Source organism: Culex pipiens, chromosome 2 (assembly GCF_016801865.2).
Source record: "Culex pipiens pallens isolate TS chromosome 2, TS_CPP_V2, whole genome shotgun sequence".
NCBI classification, from domain to species: domain Eukaryota; kingdom Metazoa; phylum Arthropoda; class Insecta; order Diptera; family Culicidae; genus Culex; species Culex pipiens.
Window position 1 is genome coordinate 149,504,232 of NC_068938.1, and position 25,588 is coordinate 149,529,819.

Here is a 25,588-nt window from a genome sequence, read left to right on the forward strand (position 1 = left end):
ATTAAAAAAAAAACATTGTTATTTGGATTTGATCTTCAAATATTTCGAGAAAAATATAGCGTCCAGTTTATCAAAATTTACAAGATTGGCATGGAAAAGATCTATTTTGAACTAACTGTAATTGTATTTAAACATTGCACAGACAAGATATATGCTTTATCCGTCTATTTAAGGTTATTTAAATTTTACTCAGGTGCTCAGTACTTAGAACCTTGTTGCATTTTCGAAAAAGTCTTAAAATCTTCGAAAAAAAATAGATATATTTAATATATTTTAGAAATATTCAAAGTGTGTGTGTTTCTGGTGACCTAAAAATTTATGCTTCCTCTCGAGTTGAGCCTGTGTAGAAATTTTGTTCGTCGGTGTAATCGAATCAGAAAGCTTCGAAACTTTTTAGGCTTATCCTCGAATGCCATTTTTTTAATTTCAGGACTACATTATGGGTCGCAAGATAATTATATTTAATTAGGAAAAACATATTGGATTGACATTATTAGAAAAAAATTAAGGGTGCACTCAAACCCCGATGGTTTGACACCAACTGTTGTCAAACGAACGGGGTCACTTTTTAGTTTGACACCCCTTTTACACGGAGTTCACACACACTACCAAACGTTTGTTTTGGTAGTGTGCGAGAGCTCCGTGTAAAAAGTGACAGTTCGTCACTTTTTAGTTTGACTTTGACTAACCAACGGGGTACAAACTAAAAAGTGTTAAACAAAAAAGTGACCAACCACCGGGGGTTGAATGTACTAAGTCTTTAATGTTAGTTTGATGTTAGTCTATGACAAACTTTAAAAAATATGTATCGATATTGCACTTTATCGATCTATTATGAGAAGGCAGCAAGAACACTTTCACGCGCAGCTTAAAACGACGTAAAACACTAATATGACTATATCTGTGGAAATAAATTTTGGAAAAGCTTAAAATTTTGGGCACAAGCAGTTTAAGGCGCATGTTTTCAAATGGTTTTTTGTTTGAAGCTGAATTCTTTTTATTTAATAGTGTTACTGTAAAATAGTCCAAAAAATACCTCTAAAAATGTCTTTGACCACATTTACTGGTCGAAAACTGTGAATCGAAAAATAAAATGTTCGTCTCCGACCCCACGGCTAAAAATCTGAAATATAAAAATTGTGGGTTTTACGAGCGGTTTCCCAATGATGGAAGACACAATTTTTAAAGAGCGGATACAGACATCGCACAAGTGTTTCAGAAAAAGAGCTCTCAAATTAGTAAAAGAATTTTTTCCTGAGACGATTCCCCGCCTAGCACGATGTTTTTTAAAGATTTCTGGGAAAGCGTTTTTCCAAAAGCAAACCTTAAACCTTTCTTTTATAAGAAAGGTAAGCACAATTTAGTTGTACCAAAAAGATAGAAAAAAAATTAAACCGTTCATCCAAAACATGAATTTCATTCTCAAAAAATGAATTCATTATTGACTTCAGGTTGAATCCCATTCCCAATCCTAAACACCAATCCCAACCCGACCCAGACCCAACCTGCCTGCGAGTCTGTGTTCTACAGCAAAAGGTGGGGGCTGGCTGTGCTGCTCAGCTTTGCTGTTTTCTTCGCGCTAAATTGGATTACAAAACTTAGACCCGGCTTAACCCATTAGCCAAAGCCATTCCCAACAAACGGTTTTCTGTTGTTGTTGTTGTTGGTTGGGACCAGGGGCACATGGTGCGTTTTATTTATTTTTGCTGTAAACTTTGCAAGTGTGTTCTTCATTACTCGTAGCAATTGCCAACGGGCTTGCCAGCTACCTGCGAGTCTGCGAAGATCTTCAGTATAGCAGCAAGGTGTGTGCGGAGGTGGGAATTGGACGGTGCGAAAAGTCAACTCCTCTTGTGGATGTCGTTCCGCGGCCAGGTAATCGTCTAAGAGGCACCGATCCCTCCGGGGGGTTCCTCACGAGGTTCTTCGACGACGACTACCTGTCTTGCAGAGTTAGTCCCCAGCGCGGTACCCTCGTCGGTGCGAAAATTTCCCTCTCTGCCACTCTGCCTGTGACAGCATAAACAAATAAAATATGCTGCTTTATGGCATCGGGTTTGCTCTAGCGATAAACATGAGCACTTTATTGCTCTCATAGCTCCGGTGGCTCTGTACACACAGTGGTGCTGGTTGTACAGCAGGTATAGAGCCGCTAGCGGGCTAACCCCGTAAGAAACGACGACGACGACGTCCAAAGTCGACGCACTTCGCACTCTGGGATCTGTCGAAATGTAATTTATAGATATAAACAAAGACAGTGTGTGAGCTCTGGTCTTCGGCCAGCGGACGGAACACCGTCGGATCAAGAGTCCCCGCACGCTGCCTCTTTTAAATTATTCATCCATTTTGACTAGTTATTTTTCGGCTTCTCTCCACACACATCGACGTCCTCCTCTTCGAGTCGTCACTTGCCACAGTTTCAACTTCAACCAGAGCAGCGTTCAGCCTCGGAGTTTGGTTTCGAACGAGCAGGGGAAGGGGCGGCTGCCGGAAGGGTGTGGTGGTGGAAGACGAGGGCCACGGGAATGACTCTGACAAGAAGGGGCCAGAGAAGGGAAGGGGAGCGAGCTCTGATGGTTGGTTGTGTGAAGAAGAAAAAGTCAAATATATTTATAGGGGAGAACTGCTTAGGGACCATCCACAAACCACGTGGACACTTTTTTGTCAATCTCTAACCCCCCCCCCCCCCCCTCGTGGACAATTGTCCATACAAAAAAAAACTTTTTTGTATGGAGCGTGGACAATCGCCAAACCCCCCCCCCCCCCCCCTAAAGTGTCCACGTGGTTTATGGATGGTCCCTTAGCTGGGCAAGCTATATCAGGCGAAGAGATGAGGAGACCGAGCTCACCAATATTGACAAACAAGCGTAGCCATGGGCGTGCAATGTTTATGTTTTTTGTTTGCTTCATTTTGTGGTAGTCGTTGTTATACATACAACAGATAGCAACAGAATGAATTTCGTAGATTTTCGTTGGATTGCCTGGCCCTAGGATGTGCCCTACGCAAACGATATGACCATTTCACATGACAATTTCATTATAATATATAGATATTTGTGGAAAGCCAGAGACAATCATAACTCTATCTTTGAAGAGCAACCAACTATTATGAAGATTAAACAGACATGAATATTGGAGCAATGTACTGAAATAAACTCTTTTTTCAATCTTTTTGCATACGGAACATTTATGCGAACATCTCAGAGTCTCAGAAAATTTACCCGACAAACATAAATATTGTAAAAAATAAAATCCAAACTACTGAATGATCTTTTAATTTCAATCTGGAGTAAGATTTCAAAAGGGCTCAAGCATTAAGACAACTGGATGTTTTGCAAATTTTGGAGCAACGAGTAACTATTTCTAGCAAAACATTGTAATAGGACCGAAGCCGAAATGTAAACAAAGAGTCTATCCTGTTCGTTCCTAACGTAAACATCAACTGACGTGAGCAGGATAGACTCTTTGTTTAGAGTTCGGCTTCGGCTCATTTACATTGTTTTGCTTGATTTTATCACACCCGCAGTGGTGAAATCTAGCAATTGTTTGACACATTGAATTTTATGAAAAGGCCTCTGAAACTTCAAATTTGCAAAATAGCTCCAACTGTCAAAATGCTTAGTCGCCCTTTTCTCGTGATGCTCCAGGAAGGTTAGATGAATCTAATTTCCCAATCTTGAGATTGACTTCATATTGTTCAATTACCATCTCATAGTTTCTTTTCTCTAACACAGACGTAAAGATAACCTATGAGTAAAAATCCTCTATCTTTACGGTACTTTCTGATGATTTAGTCTACTTTCCTGCATATAACTTTAACTAAATAACTATTAATCCTGACACCCCACTCTCGTTACAATCCAAACATTGACTTTTCGCCGTCAGGATTAACTCTCCCAGTACGACCAACATCAACAGCACGCCCATGGCGTCCATCGTCAATTTAATCCATTGAACACCAACACCAACGCAACCGCAGCACTGCCTTCTGGCTGGAGCTTCGTAAACTTCTTCCAACGCGCCTGTGGCGGCAGGTTCTAAACTGGTCCCCGCTACTCTGCTCTGCTCTTCATTCATAGGCTAAAGTTAGCTGCTGCTACTTATTCCAAGTTATCGCCATGTTTGCTTCTCCTCCTGTGTTTAGTATATCCAGTGGATGGTGGGGGAGGTTGTGAGGGTGCAGGACGGTTTTCTGGCGTTTGCTTATGCCACACACCACCATCGTCGTCTCTTCTTTTTTCTCTGTGTGTTTGCACACCAACACTACGAAGTCAAATTTACATACGACAACGACGAAACTCTTGCCTTCGAGAACAGAGCTGTCCAGATTTACCAATGCTAATCCGATCCCATCTTCTTTGGCCGCCGCCGAGAGGAGCACAACACTCAGCAATGGAGGTGTTCACAGCCTGGAATGTGTGCTGTTCACCTTTGGTCACACTCCTCTTGGGTTGTGTACTACAACTCCCGGACAGCCAGCCAGCGCGGGGAAAAATAGAACCTGCATCTTTCTACTTGCCGTAGTTCATAGACACCGCTTTGCCAGCGACGTTCTTCCTCTTAAGATGTGAGAATCCGAAGATCCGGAAAGGTCGCCGATACTTTTACAGAATTTTGAAAAACACACACACACACTCGGAACGGTCTCCCGAAGAAACGCTCCGGGAACGGTTCCCCCTTCGCTCCTCTCGTATAAAAAATCCCGATGAATACGGTCTTCCGCCGTCAATGGGCACGGAAAGTGGTGCTTCGCGCAAGAACCTGGTCTCTTAAAAATGCTAAAATTTTACGTATACAGCGTTGAACTTCACCCTTATCGACGACCGCACACACTAATGCAAACACACACACACTCTTCTCACTAAGTAAGCCTAGACAGATTTTTTGTCGTCTGTTCCGTATACACCGTTTCCCGTTTTCAGTAAGAACGCGAGTAATTTCACTTCATTGTCGAAAACCGCACACAAAAACCCAACAAAATCTACTAAAAAATAGTTCTTTTCCTCCAACTGTATGTGTGTGCGTGTGTGTGTTTGACTGTCACACACGGGGGAGCCTGTCGAAACTCCCGAACCCGACCGACGAACCGTGTGCTGCTCCGCGATGAAGTGCTGCTTGTGCTTTAATGGCCGACGCGAAACACACAAAAGATTTTTTCTTCAACCGCACACAGCCTTCTTCGCTGCTGCTGCTGCTGGGAAATGCATTCATGCTCGCTCTCTCATTGATGGGGGAGAGAGGGAGAGGGCGAATAGAAGAATGCGCTTGCTAGAGTGAGAGGGGTGAATGAAGAATGAGAGAATTGGAATGGAAAAAACATCAGAGAGGAATTCGATATAGGGCTGGTAAAATTTTGAGGGAGAGTCGAAAGCGAGCGACATCTATGTGTTCGAAAAAGAGAGTCTTTGTGAGAAATGTTTCAAATCTTGTAATGGCAGTTAAACTTGAAATTTTACATTTTACAAAAATACAAAAATACAAAAATACAAAAATACAGAAATACAAAAATACAAAAATACAAAAATACAAAAATACAAAAATACAAAAATACAAAAATACATAAATACATAAATACAAAAATACAAAAATACAAAAATACAAAAATACAAAAAAAAAACATAAATACAAAAATACAAAAATACAAAAATACAAAAATACAAAAATACAAAAATACAAAAATACAAAAATACAAAAATACAAAAATACAAAAATACAAAAATACAAAAATACAAAAATACAAAAATACAAAAATACAAAAATACAAAAATACAAAAATACAAAAATACAAAAATACAAAAATACAAAAATACAAAAATACAAAAATACAAAAATACAAAAATACAAAAATACAAAAATACAAAAATACAAAAATACAAAAATACAAAAATACAAAAATACAAAAAAACAAAAATACAAAAATACAAAAATACAAAAATACAAAAATACAAAAATACAAAAATACAAAAATACAAAAATACAAAAATACAAAAATACAAAAATACAAAAATACAAAAATACAAAAATACAAAAATACAAAAATACAAAAATACAAAAATACAAAAATACAAAAATACAAAAATACAAAAATACAAAAATACAAAAATACAAAAATACAAAAATACAAAAATACAAAAATACAAAAATACAAAAATACAAAAATACAAAAATACATAAATACATAAATACATAAATACATAAATACAAAAATACAAAAATACAAAAATACAAAAATACAAAAATACAAAAATACAAAAATACAAAAATACAAAAATACAAAAATACAAAAATACAAAAATACAAAAATACAAAAATACAAAAATACAAAAATACAAAAATACAAAAATACAAAAATACAAAAATACAAAAATACAAAAATACAAAAATACAAAAATACAAAAATACAAAAATACAAAAATACAAAAATACAAAAATACAAAAATACAAAAATACAAAAATACAAAAATACAAAAATACAAAAATACAAAAATACAAAAATACAAAAATACAAAAATACAAAAATTCAAAAATACAAAAATACAAAATACAAAAATACAAAAATACAAAAATACAAAAATATAAGAATACAAAAATACAAAAATACAAAAATACAAAAATACAAAAATACAAAAATATAAAAATACTATACATAAAAAATTTCGATGGTTTTGTTCGAACGCGAATCAGTTGAATACGGAATGTCGGATCAAGGCACTTTTTGTTGCGTTAGGTTTGTGTAGGCCCAAGGAAGGCTCTTAAACCAAAAAATTACAACATTGGCCATACTGGAACCGATTCCGGAAAATCTGTACATTGTATGGGAAAAGTTACGTAAAATAAAATTTTGATCACAGGAGGCTGAATAGGCAAAAAAGTTAAAAACGTCAACAAACGAAAAAAGGCAGAACGAAGTTTGTCGGGTAAGGCTTGTATTTTTTTATTTATTTTTTATTTTTTTTATTTATTTTTTTTTCATAAAATTTATAAACAAATTGAGGTTGAAATGAAAATTCGAAGCAAAATATGCCAATAATGTTCGAATTGATGTTCAGTTTTACATCGAGTGAGAAAAATATTAAAGATTTTTTTATTGCGTAAATTTATATTCCACACTCAGAAAAACTACCAGAATATATCATTCATTTGATATTACCAACTTATCTATTTACAAGAAAAAGTCATGTTTACATTCATGGAATTCGGATAATAGAAGAAAAGTTTTTTTGACACGATTTTTGTACCATTAAAATAAGTATTTTATCAGTTCGTCAAAGAGAGCAACAACTATTTAATGTAAGATTCTGTTATTTTTACGTTTGACATTATTTTTGATTTCACCATCCAACTGGAATTCCCTGTTGTTTAATAATTTTATCCAGATATTTCGTCAATGGCTCAAAATACCGCACCATCGAATCCACCGAAATCTCCTCCTTCCCCGTAAGGGTCTTCAGCACCGTTGTCCAGTGTTGCGATCCTCCGGGGGCCAACGCCTTCTTCAGCACGCGCCCAACCCGTTTCGATCCGTACAAATCACACCGGTGCAGCGGCATGGGCAGTTGGTACGGCGTGTCCACACTTCCGTAGATCGACTTCCGGCAGAGTCCCTCCAACAGCTGGAAGCTCAAAATGTTGGCTAAAAAGTAGCGCACGTACGGAGTGTTGTCCGGGAAGTGGTACTTTGCTGCGGCGTCAAAGAGATGGGTTCGGTCTGTGTTTAGGGAAGGTTTGATGCCCTGTTCCGATTCCAGCAGGTACCAAAAGTACCGGTTGGCGTCTTCCTCGAAGTTGGCGGATCCTTCGAAAAGGTCCCACCTGTAACGGTCCATGACGTAGGCAAAGGGTAGGGCAGGGATTTTGACGAGGGCCGTTTTCATCAATAAGGCGTAATCGAAGGAATTCAGAGTATTGTCCACCTCCGGTTTGAGGTATGATGAGTTTAGGAGACCAAGTCTAGAGAATGATAGTTGCATAAAATTGGTTTAAATTGAGAATTTGAAAAAAAATGGTTTAAATTACCTGGTTAAGTGCAATGGACTCATTGAAGCTAAATGGATAGTATCTCCAATACTTTCCTGGAAAGCTGAATTAGTTCCATCCTGAATGAAATTTAAAAAAAATATTTATTTGTGAGAGTCATTTTAAAAACCACAAACCTGAAAGATCGTAGGCTGATCCGATGCCAACATGTAGTACATGATGTGACCCATTTCGTGCATAACAACGTAGAAATCGCTTGTTGTACTTCCCGCACAAACAATCATTCTGAAAATAGAGTTTCAGAACTTTTGCAACCTTGTCAACCCAACAAAAAATTTAATAACCCACCTAAAATCCCCTTCCTCATACATATTGGCCGCCGTTCCGTGACATTTCGTCACATTCGCACCCCGCTCAAAAACGCTTTTCTCCCAAAACTGTTTCGTCATCATCGGCAGTCCCGTGGAGGAGTAAAAGTCCTCAGCTCGCTTGACCAACTGCTGGCCAGTCCAGTTCATCCGCTTGAAATTGTGCTCAATGTCCACTTCGTGGGGCACAATCGCCGCCGCGTACGTTTCCCAGTTCTGGCTCCACATGTCCCCCAGGATGTGGGCCGGAATCAGACCCAACCGGTCAAAGTCCTTAATTTCGGGATATCTCTTGCGCAAGTGGTGCCGAATGACGGCGTGGAACTTCTGATACAGTGGCTTAACCTCCTGCCACAGACGGTGCACTGTGGCGCGAAGATTGGGCATTTCCAACTCTTCCCGCCAGGAATCGCCGGCGTCCTGGAAGCCAACTCGACGGGCGCCGTTGTTCATGAGTTGGATTAGCTTTCCGTATGTTTGCTTGATGGGAGGGCCAACGGCCATCCTCCAGGAGTGCCAGGCCCATTTGAGGATGTCGGATTCGTTGATTTTGCAGTCGGATTGTTTGCTGAACTGGTGGATCTTTGCTGAAATTTGATAAACTTGAATTAGAAACATGAATCTTAAGGGAAACCACGTGGACAACCGGGGGGGGGGGGCGGGGGGGGGGGCTGTATGCCGAATGTCCACGCTCCAAACAGAACATTTTGTTTTTGTATGGACAATTGTCCACGAGGGAGAGGAGGGAGGGATTGAGATTTCCAACGTGTCCACGTGGATTGTGGATGGTCCCTAATTCCTTTTATCAAATATACATTTTTGACAACATGAAGTTACGGGGTAAAAATTATTATGAACTCAAACCATTACAAATAGGAGCGGCCGTGGCTGACAGGTCACGGTGTTTGCTTTGTAAGCGAATGGTTCTGGGTTCGATACCCATCTGCTCCCAACGAGAAAGTTTAGAACACAGAAATTAGAAATGATGAATATGAACGAAAAATCAAAGACTGGAATTAGGAATACTGTTACAGAGAGCGAGTTGTGGCGCTATAACCACGGCAAATAGTGTCCAGGGCATTCGTGGAAATACAATGTCCCATCCCAGAGGGTCCCGGAGTACCAAACCTTCTTAGCATGGTGCTCCCAACGAATACAACCAAAATCTCGGAGCGTATGGTGGTGTGTCCCCTCGCTTCTTCCTCCCCTGTCGATTCAGAATTGTGTTGTTGTTCGAACACTAAATCCAATTACGAATCCAATTACGAATCATCTCTGCGATACGGCTTTACGCAGTAGGCCTGGCCGCTTTAACGCTTGTGATGTTTCAATGCATTCCGATGCAATGGCGCACTACAAATGTTAATAAATGACAAGAAGAGTGCTAGGCGTCATCTAACCTAAGGCACTCTCCAGGATCCCATCGAAAGATTGGCTGTGCTAGGGTCTGATTAGATTAGATTAGATTATGAACTCAAACCATTACAATTACTACAATATCTTTCAAAGGTTTAAAATATACATTTTCACTGTTAAAACATTTTTTTTTCTTAGAGAGGAATTTGCTGGTCGGTTTGATGTCTAAAAATAAGTACACAATTTTTTTTACAATTTTTAGATGATCTTTGTATTCTATGTGTTTATTTATCTAATGATTTTTCATGTTTTTTATTTATATATTATACAAATCCAAATCTACGCGGAATTTCAGTTCAACTTGCTAAATTTCACACCGCGATGGTTAGTCGGCTATAATCTCAGTAGAGCGTCCAATTTCCCGGGGTTACAAATTTCCCTGGAAATGGGAAATTTTCAACCAATTTCCCATGAAATCAAGGGAATTCCCAGAAAATTAAAAATAGCATAGCATAGCATTGGTGTCTACCCGTAGCTGCTACTTCGTTATTGACCAGGACCCCCAAACATTGCTCCGTGGACCACAGATGAAAAGTAGGAACCAATCATCACCCCTTCGCAATTTTCAAAGGTCCCTATCATGCTGATCAATACCGACGCCGGCCACGACCAGAGGTAAGACACGGGGAAGTGGATGGGAATGTTAGCCGATACTTGAGTGATGGGACCGCTAAATCAGCTGCGTCTCCGACAAAGTATCACATGAGTTTTGAGGGGTTAGTAAGATGGGTATGAGGTCAGGATTCACTGTGGTAGGTGATGCGACCATAAGCAATTTGTTTATCGGTTGAAATTTTAAAAAGTATTAATTCGACCGCGATTCTCCAGGAATTCTCCGTCGGCGTGCCTTCCGATCAACGGTGATGTAGGAAGGGCTTCATTTATTGAAATGATTTTATATCATAAGCCTTACAAAATATTCGACGGCGTGCCTTCCAATCATCGATGATATAGAAAGGGCTTAATCCAGCAATACGACTTGCTAGTCTCAAAAAAAGGTACGTTTTTATAAAAAACTATAAAAAGAGAACAACACAAAAAAACTCATCGGCCAAAGAACGCGAGTGAAAAAAAAACAATGAAAAAATAAGAAGGTAAAAAAACAGAACTGCGCGTCCCGAAAAGCACCACACTAATGATCGGAATTCCCAGAAAATTAAAAATTTATTGAAAGTTGATCTGATCTGGGTTCTGATTAATATTTTGCTTTAAAAATTGTATACGACAGCAATTTTAATGGTTAAAATAAGTCTGAAGATCAATTGACAACAGGCCCGTAGCCAGGGGGGGGGCTTCCGGGCTGCAGCCCCCCCCGAAATTTTTACCAATTTTTTTAAAATTGAACTACCTTAAAAAAATCTTAAATCAATGATTGTGTGTTCTCTTCCCAGAAATAATTTGTAAGATAGAGAATCAAGAATTGATTGATCAAACTAAGTAATTTGCCTGTCCATTGCCGGGCTCAGTTTTTGTAGATTATGGATCCAAAATTTGGATATTTAAAAATTGAGCTGCAGATTTGAACATTGTTCCATTCAGTAAAATCTCATTTATCTTGTAGTTTTAGCATTACATTGGTTAGGATGGTCCAAATCTGGGCTTACTTGGGGCTATCCCCTGAAATCAAAGATTTACGCATCACTAGCCTAAGTTCCAAAATTTGAGCTTTTTCTGACCACTGACCACCAAGTTTGGGCAAAATCGTCAAATTGTATGGAGAAAAGCAACTGTTTCAGTTTTTGACCAATGGAAGGCGCAATAACTATCCAGTTCTTATCAATTTTCAGAACTAATATCTTCTTTAAATTTGGAAAAACTTTCCCGAAGACACCTTATTTTTTTGGGTTTTTTTGCTAAAAAGTTATTAACCTTCGAAAATAGCAATTTCCGAGCGGACTGCTCTAAGGGGCTACATAGAAATAATTACCGTCATCTGGGGCGAATCGGGACTACAGTCTGAATAGGGACAGCAAAAATCCTTAGATCTTGTTGTCTTATTTTTGATTGTAGAACTTAAGTATGACCCCTGAAGAATTATAAAATAATTTAGAATTTTTGGATTCAATGTGGCGGTCAAAATGGAGGTCAAGAAATATTTCTGGTGTTTTTTTAAAGGTCTAATAAACCAAATTTCCAGTTTTTGCTTTTTGGGTGCTTTTGAAACCGTCAGGGGTATTAAAAAACACCCAAAAAGCAAAAACTTGGTGTATTGGACCATTAAAAAAACAGATGCCGAATTTGATGTTAAAAACAAGCAAATAAAACATGCCGATTTCATTTGTTCCTGATTCGGTTATCCGAAGTCCTTCGAACTTCGGATAATCGAAACTTTGGATAACCGAGGCTTCGGCTAGTCGAATTTGGATTGTAAAATTAATAGCCCTCCTTTATTTGCATTAAAACCTTTAAACTGTTAATACATGTTTTTTCTCTACATTTTTCAAAATTTATCATAATTTCTCAAAAATATTTAGATTTTGTTTTCAAAAACGAAAGCATTTAATATGAAAAACATTTGAGTGAATTTTGACTATTATCAGAAATACAATTCTAATTTTATCGTTTTGGTTTTAAGAATATGGTTAGTTACATATCTAAGACCTTAGAGAAAAATGCTTGAGAAATATCTGTGTGTATTTTTTTATTACTTTTTCGTAAACCTTTTTTCCGAAACCACTCGTCCAAAATGCTTTCTTTTGGTCACATTTTTTAGTTTCCACCGTGGCCAATCTCCAATTTTTATTTAATATATCAAAAATCGGAAGATCAACTAAGTGAATACTTATTATCAACTAATTTTCACTTTGTGCATGAGCTTGCGATTTTTAAAGGAAGAAATAAAATGATAAAAATATTCAAAACGTTAAAAAATTTAAGCTTGGATTCAAAAACTCTGAAATTAAATTAATTAAACATCACTTTCAAATTATATAATTTCTGATTAGTAATTCATTTTTAAACTATTTAATTTCTATTTTTTGGATTTTACAGATTAGAATTTGCATTTTGAAAATTTTAAAATTTCTTTATTATTTTTTTATAATTTCTTATTTCTGAATATCAATTGTAAATATTTTCCAAAGTTTATGTTGCCACCTTTTCAAAATGGACCAAAAAACAGAGAGCAAATACAATATTTAAAAAAAAATAGCTTCACAATTTTAATGGAAATAACTTATTTCGATTAAGTCTTTTTAGGACCAGCGACCAGGTCGGTCCGGAAAACAAATTTGAAATGTTTTTCCTGCTTTGATAATCATATACGACATGTGCTCGTTTAAAAATATTTAGAATTTTTGTAACATGTCGCGGAACCGCGGAAAGTTTTTTCTCACGAAAAAAGGATTTCGCCATCAGCTAGATATTTTGAAAACTAATGATGCAAAACAACTGTACTGATTTAAAGTGTGTTTTGAACACTTTTAAAATAATAAAACCATACCTTGTAGTTTTAATTTGTAACCCTCTCAACTTTGGTCAGAGTTTAGTGACATAAACTTCAGAATAATATTCGCAACGGCTAATTGAAGATTTAAAAATTTTACACTTTCAAATTTCTAAATTTTCATAATTTTTGATTTATTTTTTTTTTGTATAAGACAAAGAAATGCCAGAAATCAAAAATAAAAATAATAAAAACATAAAAAATTTAAGATAACAATTCAACAGAATAATATCAAAAATTCTTAAATTCCAAATCTTAAAAAATCTAAAACTGAAAAATTAATAAAATAATTGATACTTAAGAAATCCTAAACTAAAAAAAATATCATTTTAAAATTAAGTTATTCAAAATCCAATAAATTATGTTTTTTCAATCTTAATTTTTGGATGCTTTAAATATTTTTATGTTTGAATTCTAGTATTCCTAAATTAATTTATATTTACCAGAAAATTAAGTGATTTTTGTAATGGCTTTTCCCTTATTTCCGCATTTTAAGATTCAGCGTTTTGATAGTCAGCTTCATGAGGCAATTCTTCAATATTATTTAAGCGAATACATTATTTTCAAACGTTATTTTCAGTCGCATCCAAATAAACAAATCAAAATCTCATCAACACATATTGCTCCCGAAGAAATATCAAACGACGCTTTTTGTTTCTGTTCCTTTTCAGCTGCGTACCGCTTAAGAGAAGTCTTTTCGTAAACCTTTTCTTGACCGTTCCTTGAGATTTTTTTGTATGGAGTTTTAAGAGTCTCCGTACTACAGGACATTTTTTAAAATTTTCGTTTGAAAGTAAAATATAGTTCTTGTAGCAAAATTCAGACTAAGATTTGATTTACAGGAAAAATGTTATTGATTTAAGAATTCTTACATAAAGTATTCTTTACTTTTAAAACAAAAATTTAAGATAATAATTACATATGATAATTTCAAAAAAACCAGAAATTCCAAAAATGAAAAAAATCAAATACATAAAAAAAAACATAAAATAATTACAACTAAAAAAATCCTTAAATTATAAAAAAAAACATTTTTTATCATTTTTATATAAAGATATTAAAAAAATAATTTTCAATCATTTCAATAAATTATGTTTTAATAATCTTATTTTTTTTATGCTTCGAATATTGGTATGTTTGAATTCAAGTGCAGACTAAGATTAGATTTACAGGATAAAACTAATCAATTTATGAATTCTTACATAAACTTTTCTTTATTTTTAATTTAGCAAGGTTTCGTAAATATAAAATTTCTAAACCATAAAATGTGCAGGATTTTGTTCCTAGAGTCAAGATATTGCTTGAACAAACATCGATTTTAATAAATGGTTACAATCCTAAATTATTAAACATGTATATAGATTAAAATTTTATTAAAAAATTATCTTTAGAATTGAGATCTGATTAAATTTTTTTGTCATGTTTTAAAATTTTATTTTTGCTCAAATTCTGGACCAATTTTCAGAATACAATGAGTAATGAATTTGAAAATGGCGTTTAGTCGGAATATTAAAGATAAACATGATTCGTTTTAATGTTTGATGCAATCGAGGAAAATTTTAACGGTTACATATGCATTTAAAAATGGTTACATATGCATTATTAACAACTCTTCCAGTGAATATTTTGGCGTTAAAAATCAATTTAATACATTTTATCTAAATTTTTTAACACATTAAAATTAAACACAGGCACTGATTTTTTTTCTTCAAATATATATTTATTATAGGCCTACACAGAAAAAAATGTGAATTTACTCGACACGGAAAAAATGAATCACATGTAAACTCAGTTGATGTAAACATGGGATTCGACGTATTTTTTTTTTGTTGCCATGGAGACACTTCAGAAGCTGAAATTTCAACGATTATATTTTTTTGTATTTCATTAAAATTATTTATTTTTGAGAGCACCAGGAGCTTCGCAAAATATGAAATGGCTTCAATAGCTTAGAACAATTAAAATAAAACATTGTTTAAGTTTGTTTATAAAATTTTAAGAAAAACAAATATTCCAGTTATGAGTTTTATGTTGTGCTAGATAAAATGAAAAATGTTAGATAAACCATCACAATTATCACACAGCTGAAAATGTAAATCCAGACGGTTTAAAATTTCTCTCAGTATAAAATACAGAAAACATAATACTTATGGTTAGATAAATCAATATTTCTTTTAAAAAAAAATTATGCTTTCAAAAATTTGATTCAAGTTAAGTATATTTTAAATTTAGCGACGTTTATCACGAAATTGGATTATAATTAAACAATTCAAGAAAATGTTAAAAAAAAAACACTTTCTCTACTCCTTTAATACAAACTAGCTGTTAAAATAAAGAAAAAAAATGACGAACGAGTTTCTTCAATAAATACATGGATAACTTAATATGAAAATCTTCGAAAACTTTTTTGCATACATTACATTAAAATTTTACAATTCATCTCAATAATTATACCACAAACCAAGTGATGGTATAAATGATTTGCTGATTTTTATACTCCTTGAATTTTTGCACCCAAGCCCCCCCCCCCCCCCGAACAAAAATCCTGGCTACGGCCCTGATTGACAACTTGACTACATGTAAAAATCAAATAACTACAAGAAAGTTTTTTTTCTAATTTTATAAGTTCAAATCGTACGATAAATTTAAAAAATATCTAAGGTATTTTTTATCACAGTTTTTTTACAGTGAGTAAAATGAATCCATACTCCATAACCATAAAATTTATTTTAAACTTGTGTCTGTGATCAGTTTGAGAGAGTGTGCATTGACACATAAAGTTAAAATTGAAAAAAAATGCCGAAATTATGTTTTTCATGAGAAATTACTTCTTTAAAATAAATCATACTAGTTTCAGCTCTTGAACAAAATGGCAAAGCTTTAAAGTTTTTCCTTCAAATCTAACTTCTCGTGTTTGCTTTACTTATGGTTTTATTATGCCACATGATTTCAGGATTATAATTGACTTCGGTTGAAAGCTTTTCCACAGCACATAAACATTTGAATTCTACGATAAATAAACATCATTTTACAATCAGTCTTCCATTGTTTCTATTTAACCCTTTAAAACCCATTTTTGCACCAGTGCTACATAATTCTTTCACTTCAAATGATAATTTCTTTAATACTAGGAATTAAACGAATTGAAGTAATTCTTCAATTCGATTTTCATCTCATTTGATCATGGTTAACAAAAACGACAAATAAAATCTCAATTTTACTTTGTCGGTAAGGGGTTAATATACTTTTAATTGACATTTCTAATCAAAAAACGCGAACTCATTTTTTTGAGTGTATAAGAACTGAACATTAAATTTATTTGAATAAAATCTTGTTGAATTTTTTCATTTATTTTTTTTCAATGCATTTAAAAAATGGTTCCAAAAGTTAAGAAAATGTATACTTCCGCTTGAATTTCGGGAATTCCCGGGAAATTTACAAATTTCCCGCGAAACGGGAAATATTTTTTTCGGGAAATCCCGAGAATTCCCGGATTTTTTCACGGGACGGGAAATTGGACGCTCTAAATCTCAGTTAAATCGCAGGAGAATCCTGATTTGATCTCGCAATAAGCAATAATTTTTAGGAGACAAAAAACACAACTTTTGAGCCACGGGAAAGTACTGACCAAAATATTTTGGGCTAAGTTATGCATTTTTGAATAAACATGTATTTTTTTTTATTTGAAAAAAAAAATGGAAATTTTATTCAAGTATGTGTTTTTTGGGAAAAATAGAAATTTCATTCAATCATTTTTATGACTTCAGTTTTTAATGAAAATTTCCATTCGAAAAATTACAGATTTTTCATGAAGTGCGCTATTCATTCAATTTTTTACCCTATTGAAAAGTTGGTATTGATTCAAACAATAAACATGAGCAACTCTCTATAGAATCGGCCGATTTTGACCATTTTTATTTTTTGTTTTTTTTTTTATTTGACTCAAACTTTGAAGGAAGCCTTCCCTATGACTAAAGAAGCTTTTTTGTGTCATTGGTTCACACATAAAAGTCTCCATACCATTTTGGCTGCTGTCCATACAAAAATGGTACGTAAATATTCAAACAGCTGTAACTTTTGAATGAATTTTCTGATCAATTTGGTGTATTCGGCAAAGTTGTAGGTATTGTTGAGGATTTTTGAGAAAAAAATAGGAACACGGAAAAAAATTGCAGATTTTTTAATCAACTTTTTTTTTACAAAAAATCAATTTCCAAAAACTTTTTTTTAATTTTTTGAATTTCGAGATTTTTTGATATGTTTTAGGGGACAAAAACCCGCAACTTTTAGGATAAAAAAATCTGCCACCGAGCTATGATTTTTTTTTAAATAGTGATTTTTGGAAAAAAAATGAAATTTCATGCAAAAACAAATTTGGCTTATGTTTTTAATGTAAAATTGAATTTCAAATCGAAAAGTACTCTACACTTTTTGTGATAAAGGGCTCCGTTTTCAAGATATAGCCACCAAAAGTTTGATTTTAGGGAAGGCCTCCACAAAGTTTGAACCAAATAAAAAAAATCCATTTCCGGTTTTGGTAGAGAATTGCTCACATATTGTTTTCGAAGAGATTAGAAAAATACACGAATGTTTCAAAAAACTGCAAATATTTCACTGAAATCAAACCTTTGGTGGCTATATCTTGAAAACGAAAAATCTTTTGAGTACTTTTCGATTGCAAATTCAAATTTACATAAAAAAATAGGTCAAACAAATTTATGCATTAATTTTTTTTTTCCAAAAATCATTGTCTAAAAAAAACCACTAACCACTGCGCCACGGGATCCGTGCTCAAGTATCGTAAAATTCAACTAATGAAACATTACCGCGAAAATTACTGCCTTAAACTTTGTCATGTAAAGTAGTTGAAATTTTATATAGATAAAGTGATCATTAGACTAGTATCATTATTTTTTTCCAGAGTTTAATTTTAAAACCTTTAACATATAATTACCTTTTGTCATTATTTGCTCCATATCGGGTTCTCCAAAAAGACATATTTTGCCAGCTTCCTGGTTTTCTTTCGCTTTTTGATCTCCCACTTCATTTTCCTCAAATTTCGGGTATTTAAAGTGTGTTCTCTCCCATAGCACTTGATTTCCATCACACGCATCGTACGACTTATCCACACAAATCTGAGTTCCGGTGTAAATCGTCTGCATAAATCCCAACAGCTCCGTCATTTGTCTTGAGAAATTAAAGAATCAAAATTTTATTAAATTTAAAACCTCCCCCACCCACCTCATCTCATCATCCGTGTTGACCCACGATCGGCACAGCAGCTGGAGTGCCCTGCCGAGGCTTGCGTTGAAGTCCCTGTGCTGTTCCCCGCGGCCACACATGGTCCGTTCCCAGTGGGCTTTCCGCACCGTCAGTTGGCCAATCTTTTCCACGGTCGCCGCCGAGGACTGCGTTGGCAGCGTGCTTTGGTGCGTGGAAAATTGAGAATGATTGTTATTGTGAGGGAGAGAGAGAAAAATAAGGCACCTCCAGGCCAGGATGTGGTGTGCCCCGGGGTCACTCGACTTTGGCTTCTTGATGTAATCAATCTCTGCCTTACCTTGCCTCCCAGGCGTACTGAGCTGCCTCGTGGTTGAGCTGTTTTAGCTCTGAGTTCATCTGGTCAAACCATGCGATGGCGGGATGCAGGTCTGACGAGCAAGAAAGGAAAAAGTTTCCAATGGGGGTGAGAGAATTAAAAGCTTGAGGCGTAATGGAGACGCATCATTGTCCAATGCTTGGGATTGGGATCAATTCACTTTTTGCCTTCCTCACCTTACTGAGGTAAGGCTATAAAATCACTCGAAAAACGAAATTCTTGATTTGACTCAGAATCAACTTTTGAGCAAATGTCTGTGTGTGTGGTGGGATGTTGATCAAAAAAAATTGCACTGAGTTATCTCAGCACTGGCTGACCCGATTTGGACCGTTTGGTCTCATTTGATCCGTCTTGGGTTCCCATAAGTCGCTATTGAAAATGATAAAGTTTAGTTAAGTACTTCAAAAGTTATGCTAAAAAAACTATTTTAACAAAAGTCCAGAATATTGTAAAAAGGGTGGTTTTTGTAAGAAACCTCGTCATATGATACATTTTTAGAAAGGTATTCGAAAGTCTTTTTCAACGAACTCAAAAGGTTGAAGATCTGACAACCCTATCAAAAGTTATAAGCAATTAAGTGTTATTTATGAACTTTTTGGAGGCCGGATCTCAGATATTATCTAGCATTACACTCTAAATGTGAGGAAGGCACCAACCACCTAATGGTGGATTAAGTCACGTTTTTGGGAAATCTTTTACTCGTTTCATGATGTATAAATTATTTGAATGATGCTTGGAATTCCATATTTTTTGTATCGCAATTTCTCCTTTTTATGCTTTTTTTATGTGTTGAAGTAAAAAATATATAATTGATAGAAAAATACTACATTTAAACATACATAAATATTATTTCGATATTTTTGTTTGTTTTTCATAATTCAATATCTCGTGAACACAAAAATAAAACATTGAACCCAGTTGGCAAACATACGTAACATTTTCTCAGAAAAAAACGATGGTGATGTCAAAATTTTATATAAAATATGCTCTCAATGTAAAAATTAAGCAACAAGTTTCTATTTTCGCAACATGCAATGAAAATAATTTTTAATTGAAAAGTGGACTACGCCGATCGTTTCAACTTCCATTTTTTATAGATGGTTTTTTCCTGTATCAAAGTAATTTGTGATTGTTTCTGAAGAATTTCTACGAGTATCTTTATTAAGTTAACATAATGTATTCTTGATTCCGTGATATTTTTGTTCAATTTTTCAAACATTACCAGTTCCTTAAACAAGCTTATTAAAAAAATGTTTAAATTTTGTAATCTATAGAAAGTTAAGCAAGTTTTTAAGTTTTTTTTAATAATTTGAAAATAATTTATTAAATATAATTTTTTAGTGAATTGCATCCTTCATTGGAAATATTTTATGAGCCAAAATGTGAACCCAAACATCTTTTGAAGAACTTCATGTTTTTCAATATTTTTTCTTGTTCATATATTCATGGAATTTTCCCATTCTTTCAAACATAAACAGTTTTTGAACAATATTAAGAAAAGTCTAATTTTTTTTTGTTTCTTAATTTAAACATTTCACAGAATTTCATATCTTTTTAAAATATTCTGTTTTTGTTTCGTTAATATTTCTAGGGGAGTTTGGGGTAATATGGACAGTGGAGGTAATTTGGACACCCCTTAAAAAATCACGTTTTCTTTGGATATAAAGTGAAAACGGCAATTTTAGTGATAAGGCTAGTACTAGTAATGGCCTAGGAGTATGGACAAATCAAATAAGTTGGAATCGGTTAAGTAGTTTTGGTATAGTATGTGAAAGTTTCCAAAGGCCGGTTGGCACTGCCTTAAGTTCTAATATTTGAGGGTTGGGAAATAAGGTGTTGCAGAGGTTATATGGCAAAAAAGTGGACATTTTTTTCAAAAAGGAATGTGAGCAATCAGAACTTTCACAAAATCCCTATTTTTTAATTTAGATAAATTTATTGCAATATTCAAATGGATGAAATTTGATTACTGCACATTTTGCTTTTAGTCAATTTCTGTGACATTTCTAATTTCTATGCTGGTTTACAAAAATATTAAAATTTGAAGGGCTACATGTAAAATTAAAAAAAAATGATGGTTTCAGGTTAATTAGTTTTATATAAAGATTGATTTATATAAATCTAAACAAAAACATAATCACTAAAAACTATACTTGTGCCTAATCCAGAATCAATGTTTAAATCATTTCAGAATTAATGATTGAACTATGTATACAACACTGAACAATTTGTTATCTTCCTATTGAATTATAGTTCTATCATAAAATCATTATTTAAAACTTTGATGAAATATTGTGAGCAAAATAAACACATCAAAATATAAAACAATTACAAAAACATGCTCAAAAACCAAATGTTAAACTTATTCTTCAATATGTGTCCAAATTACCCCAAAAAAGGTGTCCATATTACCCCACATGGTATGTCCATATTACCCCACAGGGCATGTCCAAATTACCCCATAGGGGTGTTCATATTACCCCCACACAAAAATGTGGGGGTAATTTGGACACCTTTTAATTTTTGCGATAAAAATGGGTGTTTCATCAAAATTTATCGAAAAAAATGACATTTTTCCATAAAATATGGTCTCTATTATCCTCTGGTGTCATCCACATTCCTTTAAAATATCCATACAGCCCGTAGCAGAGCAATTTCCTTAGGGTTTCCAAATTACCCCACACTCCCCTACAAGTTTCTATTAACTTGAGCAGTTCTCTACGAAATCGATCTTTTTTTTTTGAATTTTAATTTTTGTATTTTTTAATCCGGCTGAAACTTATTTCGTGCCTTCGGTATGCCCAAAGACGCCATTTTGCATCATTAGTTTGTCCGTATAATTTTCCATACAAATTTGGCAGCTGTCGATACAAAAATGATGAATGAAAATTCAAAAATCTGTATCTTTTGAAGAAATTTTTTGATCGATTTGTTGTCTTCGGCAAAGTTGTAGGTATGGATAAGGACTACACTGAAAAAAATGATACACGGTAAAAAATAGTGGTTTTTAATTTAACTTTTTGTCACTAAAACTTGATTTGCAAAAAAACACTATTTTTATTTTTTGATATGTTTTAGGGGACATAAAATGCCAACTTTTTAGAAATTTCCAGGTTGTGCAAAAAATCTTGATTTTTCAACTTCATTTTTCGATGTAAAATCAAATTTGCAATCAAAAAGTACTTCAGTGAAATTTTCCTAAAGTGCACCCTTTTCAAGTTATAGCCATATTAAGGATTTTCTTAAGTCACAGTTTTCCATTTTTTTAAATTAGTGCATATGTTTGCACACTTTTGAAAAGCTGAGAAAATTCTCTATACCTTGCTTTTTTGATCTTTGTTGATACGACCCTTAGTTGCTGAGATATTGCCATGCAAAGGTTTAAAAACAGGAAAATTGATGTTTTCTAAGCCTCACCCAAACAACCCACTAACAGCAACTAATTGTCCGATTTTCAATATTAAAATATGAAACATTCGTGAAATCTTTCCGAAAACAATACTTTTAAAATTTTCAGATCAAGACTAACATTTCAAAAGGGCCAAACATAAAAAATATTTTTTTCGGAAAGATCGGAAAATTTCACGAATGTTTCATATTTTAACATTGAAAATCGGACAATTAGTTGCAGAGATATCAACGTTAGAAAATGGTGGGTTGTTTGGGTGAGACTTAGAAAACATAAATTTTCCTGCTTTTTAAACCTTTGCATGGCAGTATCTCAGCAACTAAAGGTCGTATCATTAAAGTTCAAAAAAGCAAAATGTAGAGAATTTTCTCAGCTTTTCATTTTTTTTTTCAAAAGTGGGCAAACATGTACACTAATTTAAAAAAAATGGAAAACTGCGGCTATTTTCAAAAAAGTTACCTAAAAATGGCTATAACTTGAAAACGGTGAACTTTATGAAAATTTCACTAAGGTACCTTTGATTGCAAATTTGATTTTGCATCGAAAAATGAAGTTGAAAATTTTTTGCGAACAATATTTCGAATTTTTGAAAAAATAGTGTTGATTCGAAAATTCATAACTCGGTCAACGAATTTTCGCACAACCTGGAAATTTCTGAAAAGTTGGAATTTTATGTCCCCTTAAACATATCAAAAAATAAAAAAAAATAGTGTTTTTCCATACCTATAACTTTCCCGAAGACACCAAATCGATCAAAAAATTCCTTCAAGAAATACAGATTTTTGAATTTCCATAAATCATTTTTGCATGGGCATTTGCAAAATATGTATGGAAAATTATATGGACAAACTAATGATGCAAAATGGCTTCTTTGGGCATACCGAAGACACCAAAAAAGTTTCAGCCGGATTAAAAAATACAAAAAAAACGAATGACCGAAATCTCAGAGAATTGCTCAACTGACATTTTTTTTAATTAAGTTTGACATTTTGTGGATCTTTCAAATCTTAAAACATAAACTGCTTTTTAACGACACTTTTTAATGTAGGGTAGGGTAGTCATTAATGAGACACTTTTGGTTTTTAACATTCAACCATTTTTGTATTTTTTTTCATCAGCATGTTTTAATGACCTTTTTGTCGGATTGACTTTCTTTTAATGTGTTCTAATATTGACCAAAATATGGGATTGACATTACGTCTACAGCCCGAGCTATTCAACTGTCTCATTGTAGACGCACTTGGCAGGAACAATGAGACAGCTGGGGAACAATGAGACACGCTACGAAAATTAATAATTTTTCTAGTAGAACGTCATGTTTTTTTTTATTGTTCCGTTGCAGGTAACTTGCATTAATCATTTTAAAGCAATTTTACCAATTTGAAACTTTATTTAACAAAAGTTATACTAAAAAGTGTTAAAATTTTGTAAAATCCAAATATTTATACCAAATAACTGTATATTTTTTGTTAAATGGAGTTAAAACCCAATAAATATGCCAAAAATCACTTTCAATTCATGTTTTGAAAGAATTACATAGATTTTGATAAGTTAATTTAAGAAAAATAAAAGTTTCTCATTGTTACCCATGGGCAGAAAGGAGTGGGTAACAATGAGACAGCCCTGGATTCTGAGTATATTCTTAATTTTGACCAAACCTAATGAAGGGACATTGAAGCCCAACTCATTCCCTATGAATAGTCGAACAACAACTTAAGGAATGTTAGTTTTGGTATTAATGGCAGCCTACGAGCGAAAAAATAATTTTTGTCCATAATTTACTTATACACCCAGAATCAAACATGAATGAATAACTTTTCAACGGAGCGTCCATAACCAAAGCCACTATTATGGCAGACGTGTATCCTGTAGACACACCTTTCCCTAAAATATGAGCCTGATTGGTTGAAACTACTACTTAAGAGAGCCATTTTATCATTGTTACCCGTGTCTCATTGATGACTACTCTACCCTAATCCTGGAGTTCGAAATGATTGTGCTCTTATATCAAGTCTTGTATAGTTTGATGAGAAATAGTTTTAATTCGTACACATTTCAAAGAATTTCATATTATTTCAAAATACTTTATTCTTGTTTATGTAATATGTATGTCGGTTCTCATTTATTCACATTTTTTTATTTCTGTACAGTTCAGACTCGATTATCCCAAGTTTAGTTTTTCTACACCCAAAATTCCAAGTTGAGAGAATCGTTCCCTCAAAATTTATTGAGGGCTCAGCGCCAAAATTGAGAGAATAATGCTACCAACACACACCACCATAACACATGAGTTCATTTGTTAATTGGAACAATAAATCTTCAACAAGTGTCATACATTGACATCTGACCACTCTTTGATCACCAAGTTGCGGTGGCCGAGGCAGTTAAGTCATTGAGTTAGTATGTCAAAGATCTCTGGTTCGATTCCCGTAGACGACACTTTTGTTTTTTTGTTTTGACGGATGAACTTTTTTTTGCAAATGAATCTCGATAGAATAATTCTCTCGTCAATCTCGAACTGTGTTCTCTGTGTCCCTGAACGGTACCACTGTTCTCTCGACTCCAGGCCATTATTCTCACAGACAACGCTGCCCAGTTTTGGGTGTATCAATATTTTGTAAGAATCACGTGTTCCACTTAAATTTAAAAAATACAATTAACATGCACAAATTATAAATCTGGAGCCACACGAGAAAAGGGCGGATAAGCATTTTGACAGTTTGAACTATTTAGCTATTTCTCAAGTTTAGGTAACTTTTTGTCAAAATTCGATATGAGAAACAATAGCAAATCTCCCCAGCTACCATTTAACACAATGGGTTTTTTTAAATAGTTGTTGCCAATTGCCTGAGAAATTGCAAAATGGTTGCAACTGTATAAATGCTTATGTGCCCTTTTCAAATGTTGCTCCAGAAATTACACTCCATTATATTACAGATTTTAAATTAGCATACATTCACGTACCATTAGCAACTTGTCCTAATCCAAACAGAGGTAACAAAACACTGGTGAAAATACTCAGAACCGATATCAGACACATTTTTCCTTCCAACCGCCACCGCTCGCGTGTGGCATCACAAGCCAAATGAAAATCTCACCAGTTGATTGGACTTCTTTTATAAAACATTGCGCCATCCGTGGAGCACGGAAAATCGAAATCATGCGCATAATCATTTCAACATTTTCCGGCGTTCGTCTTCAAGTGCTCGACGTCGGGATTAGCGAATGCGGTTTCAGTGTTTTAAAGGTTAAAGTTTGATGCAAAATCTCGCTGATTTTAATTTTGTGTTACCTCATAAGGTTTTCAAAAATGAAACGGATTGAAACTCAGATGATCTGTGGTAAATTTGTGTATACTTAAAGATATCGGCTAA

The 25,588-nt window shown here is 34.2% G+C and overlaps 3 protein-coding genes across 4 annotated transcripts in view; 1 reads left to right on the top strand and 2 right to left on the bottom strand.

Annotated features, from left to right (window-relative positions):
* LOC120428352 (homeobox protein extradenticle) overlaps positions 1-5,177 on the bottom strand; it is a 62,294-nt gene extending 57,117 nt beyond the window's left edge. Inside the window, exon 1 of one of the 2 annotated variants that reach the window (XM_039593354.2) lies at positions 4,520-5,177. In XM_039593354.2, coding sequence (XP_039449288.2) covers positions 4,520-4,529 — 10 coding nt within the window. In that variant the 5' untranslated portion in view covers positions 4,530-5,177. The remainder of the gene's footprint in view (positions 1-4,519) is intronic. The other variant, XM_052709051.1, reaches the window with a different exon arrangement.
* The window catches only part of LOC120428354 (raf homolog serine/threonine-protein kinase Raf), a 165,973-nt gene that overhangs the window by 105,223 nt on the left and 35,162 nt on the right, over positions 1-25,588 (top strand). The gene's annotated exons all lie outside the window — the stretch shown is intronic.
* Positions 7,237-25,292, bottom strand: LOC120428353 (angiotensin-converting enzyme-like). Its single transcript, XM_039593356.2, has 8 exons — positions 25,179-25,292; positions 18,767-18,857; positions 18,448-18,630; positions 18,161-18,393; positions 8,326-8,932; positions 8,154-8,262; positions 8,017-8,096; positions 7,237-7,950 (listed from the first exon to the last, which is right to left on the bottom strand). Exons 1-8 carry the CDS (start codon positions 25,252-25,254, stop codon positions 7,332-7,334), a joined length of 1,998 nt encoding a protein of 665 aa, XP_039449290.1. The 5' UTR covers positions 25,255-25,292; the 3' UTR covers positions 7,237-7,331.

What these genes read in the sequence shown, in the direction of transcription:
- LOC120428353 (XM_039593356.2), bottom strand. Translation starts at nt 25,254, where the DNA reads ATGTGTCTGATATCGGTTCTGAGTATTTTCACCAGTGTTTTGTTACCT. An exon ending in AACACGGATGATGAGATGAG is followed by an intron (nt 18,394 to 18,447) that starts GTGGGTGGGGGA and finishes TAATTTCTCAAG; the next exon opens with ACAAATGACGGAGCTGTTGG. An exon ending in ATCAGCCTACGATCTTTCAG is followed by an intron (nt 8,097 to 8,153) that starts GTTTGTGGTTTT and finishes AATTTCATTCAG; the next exon opens with GATGGAACTAATTCAGCTTT.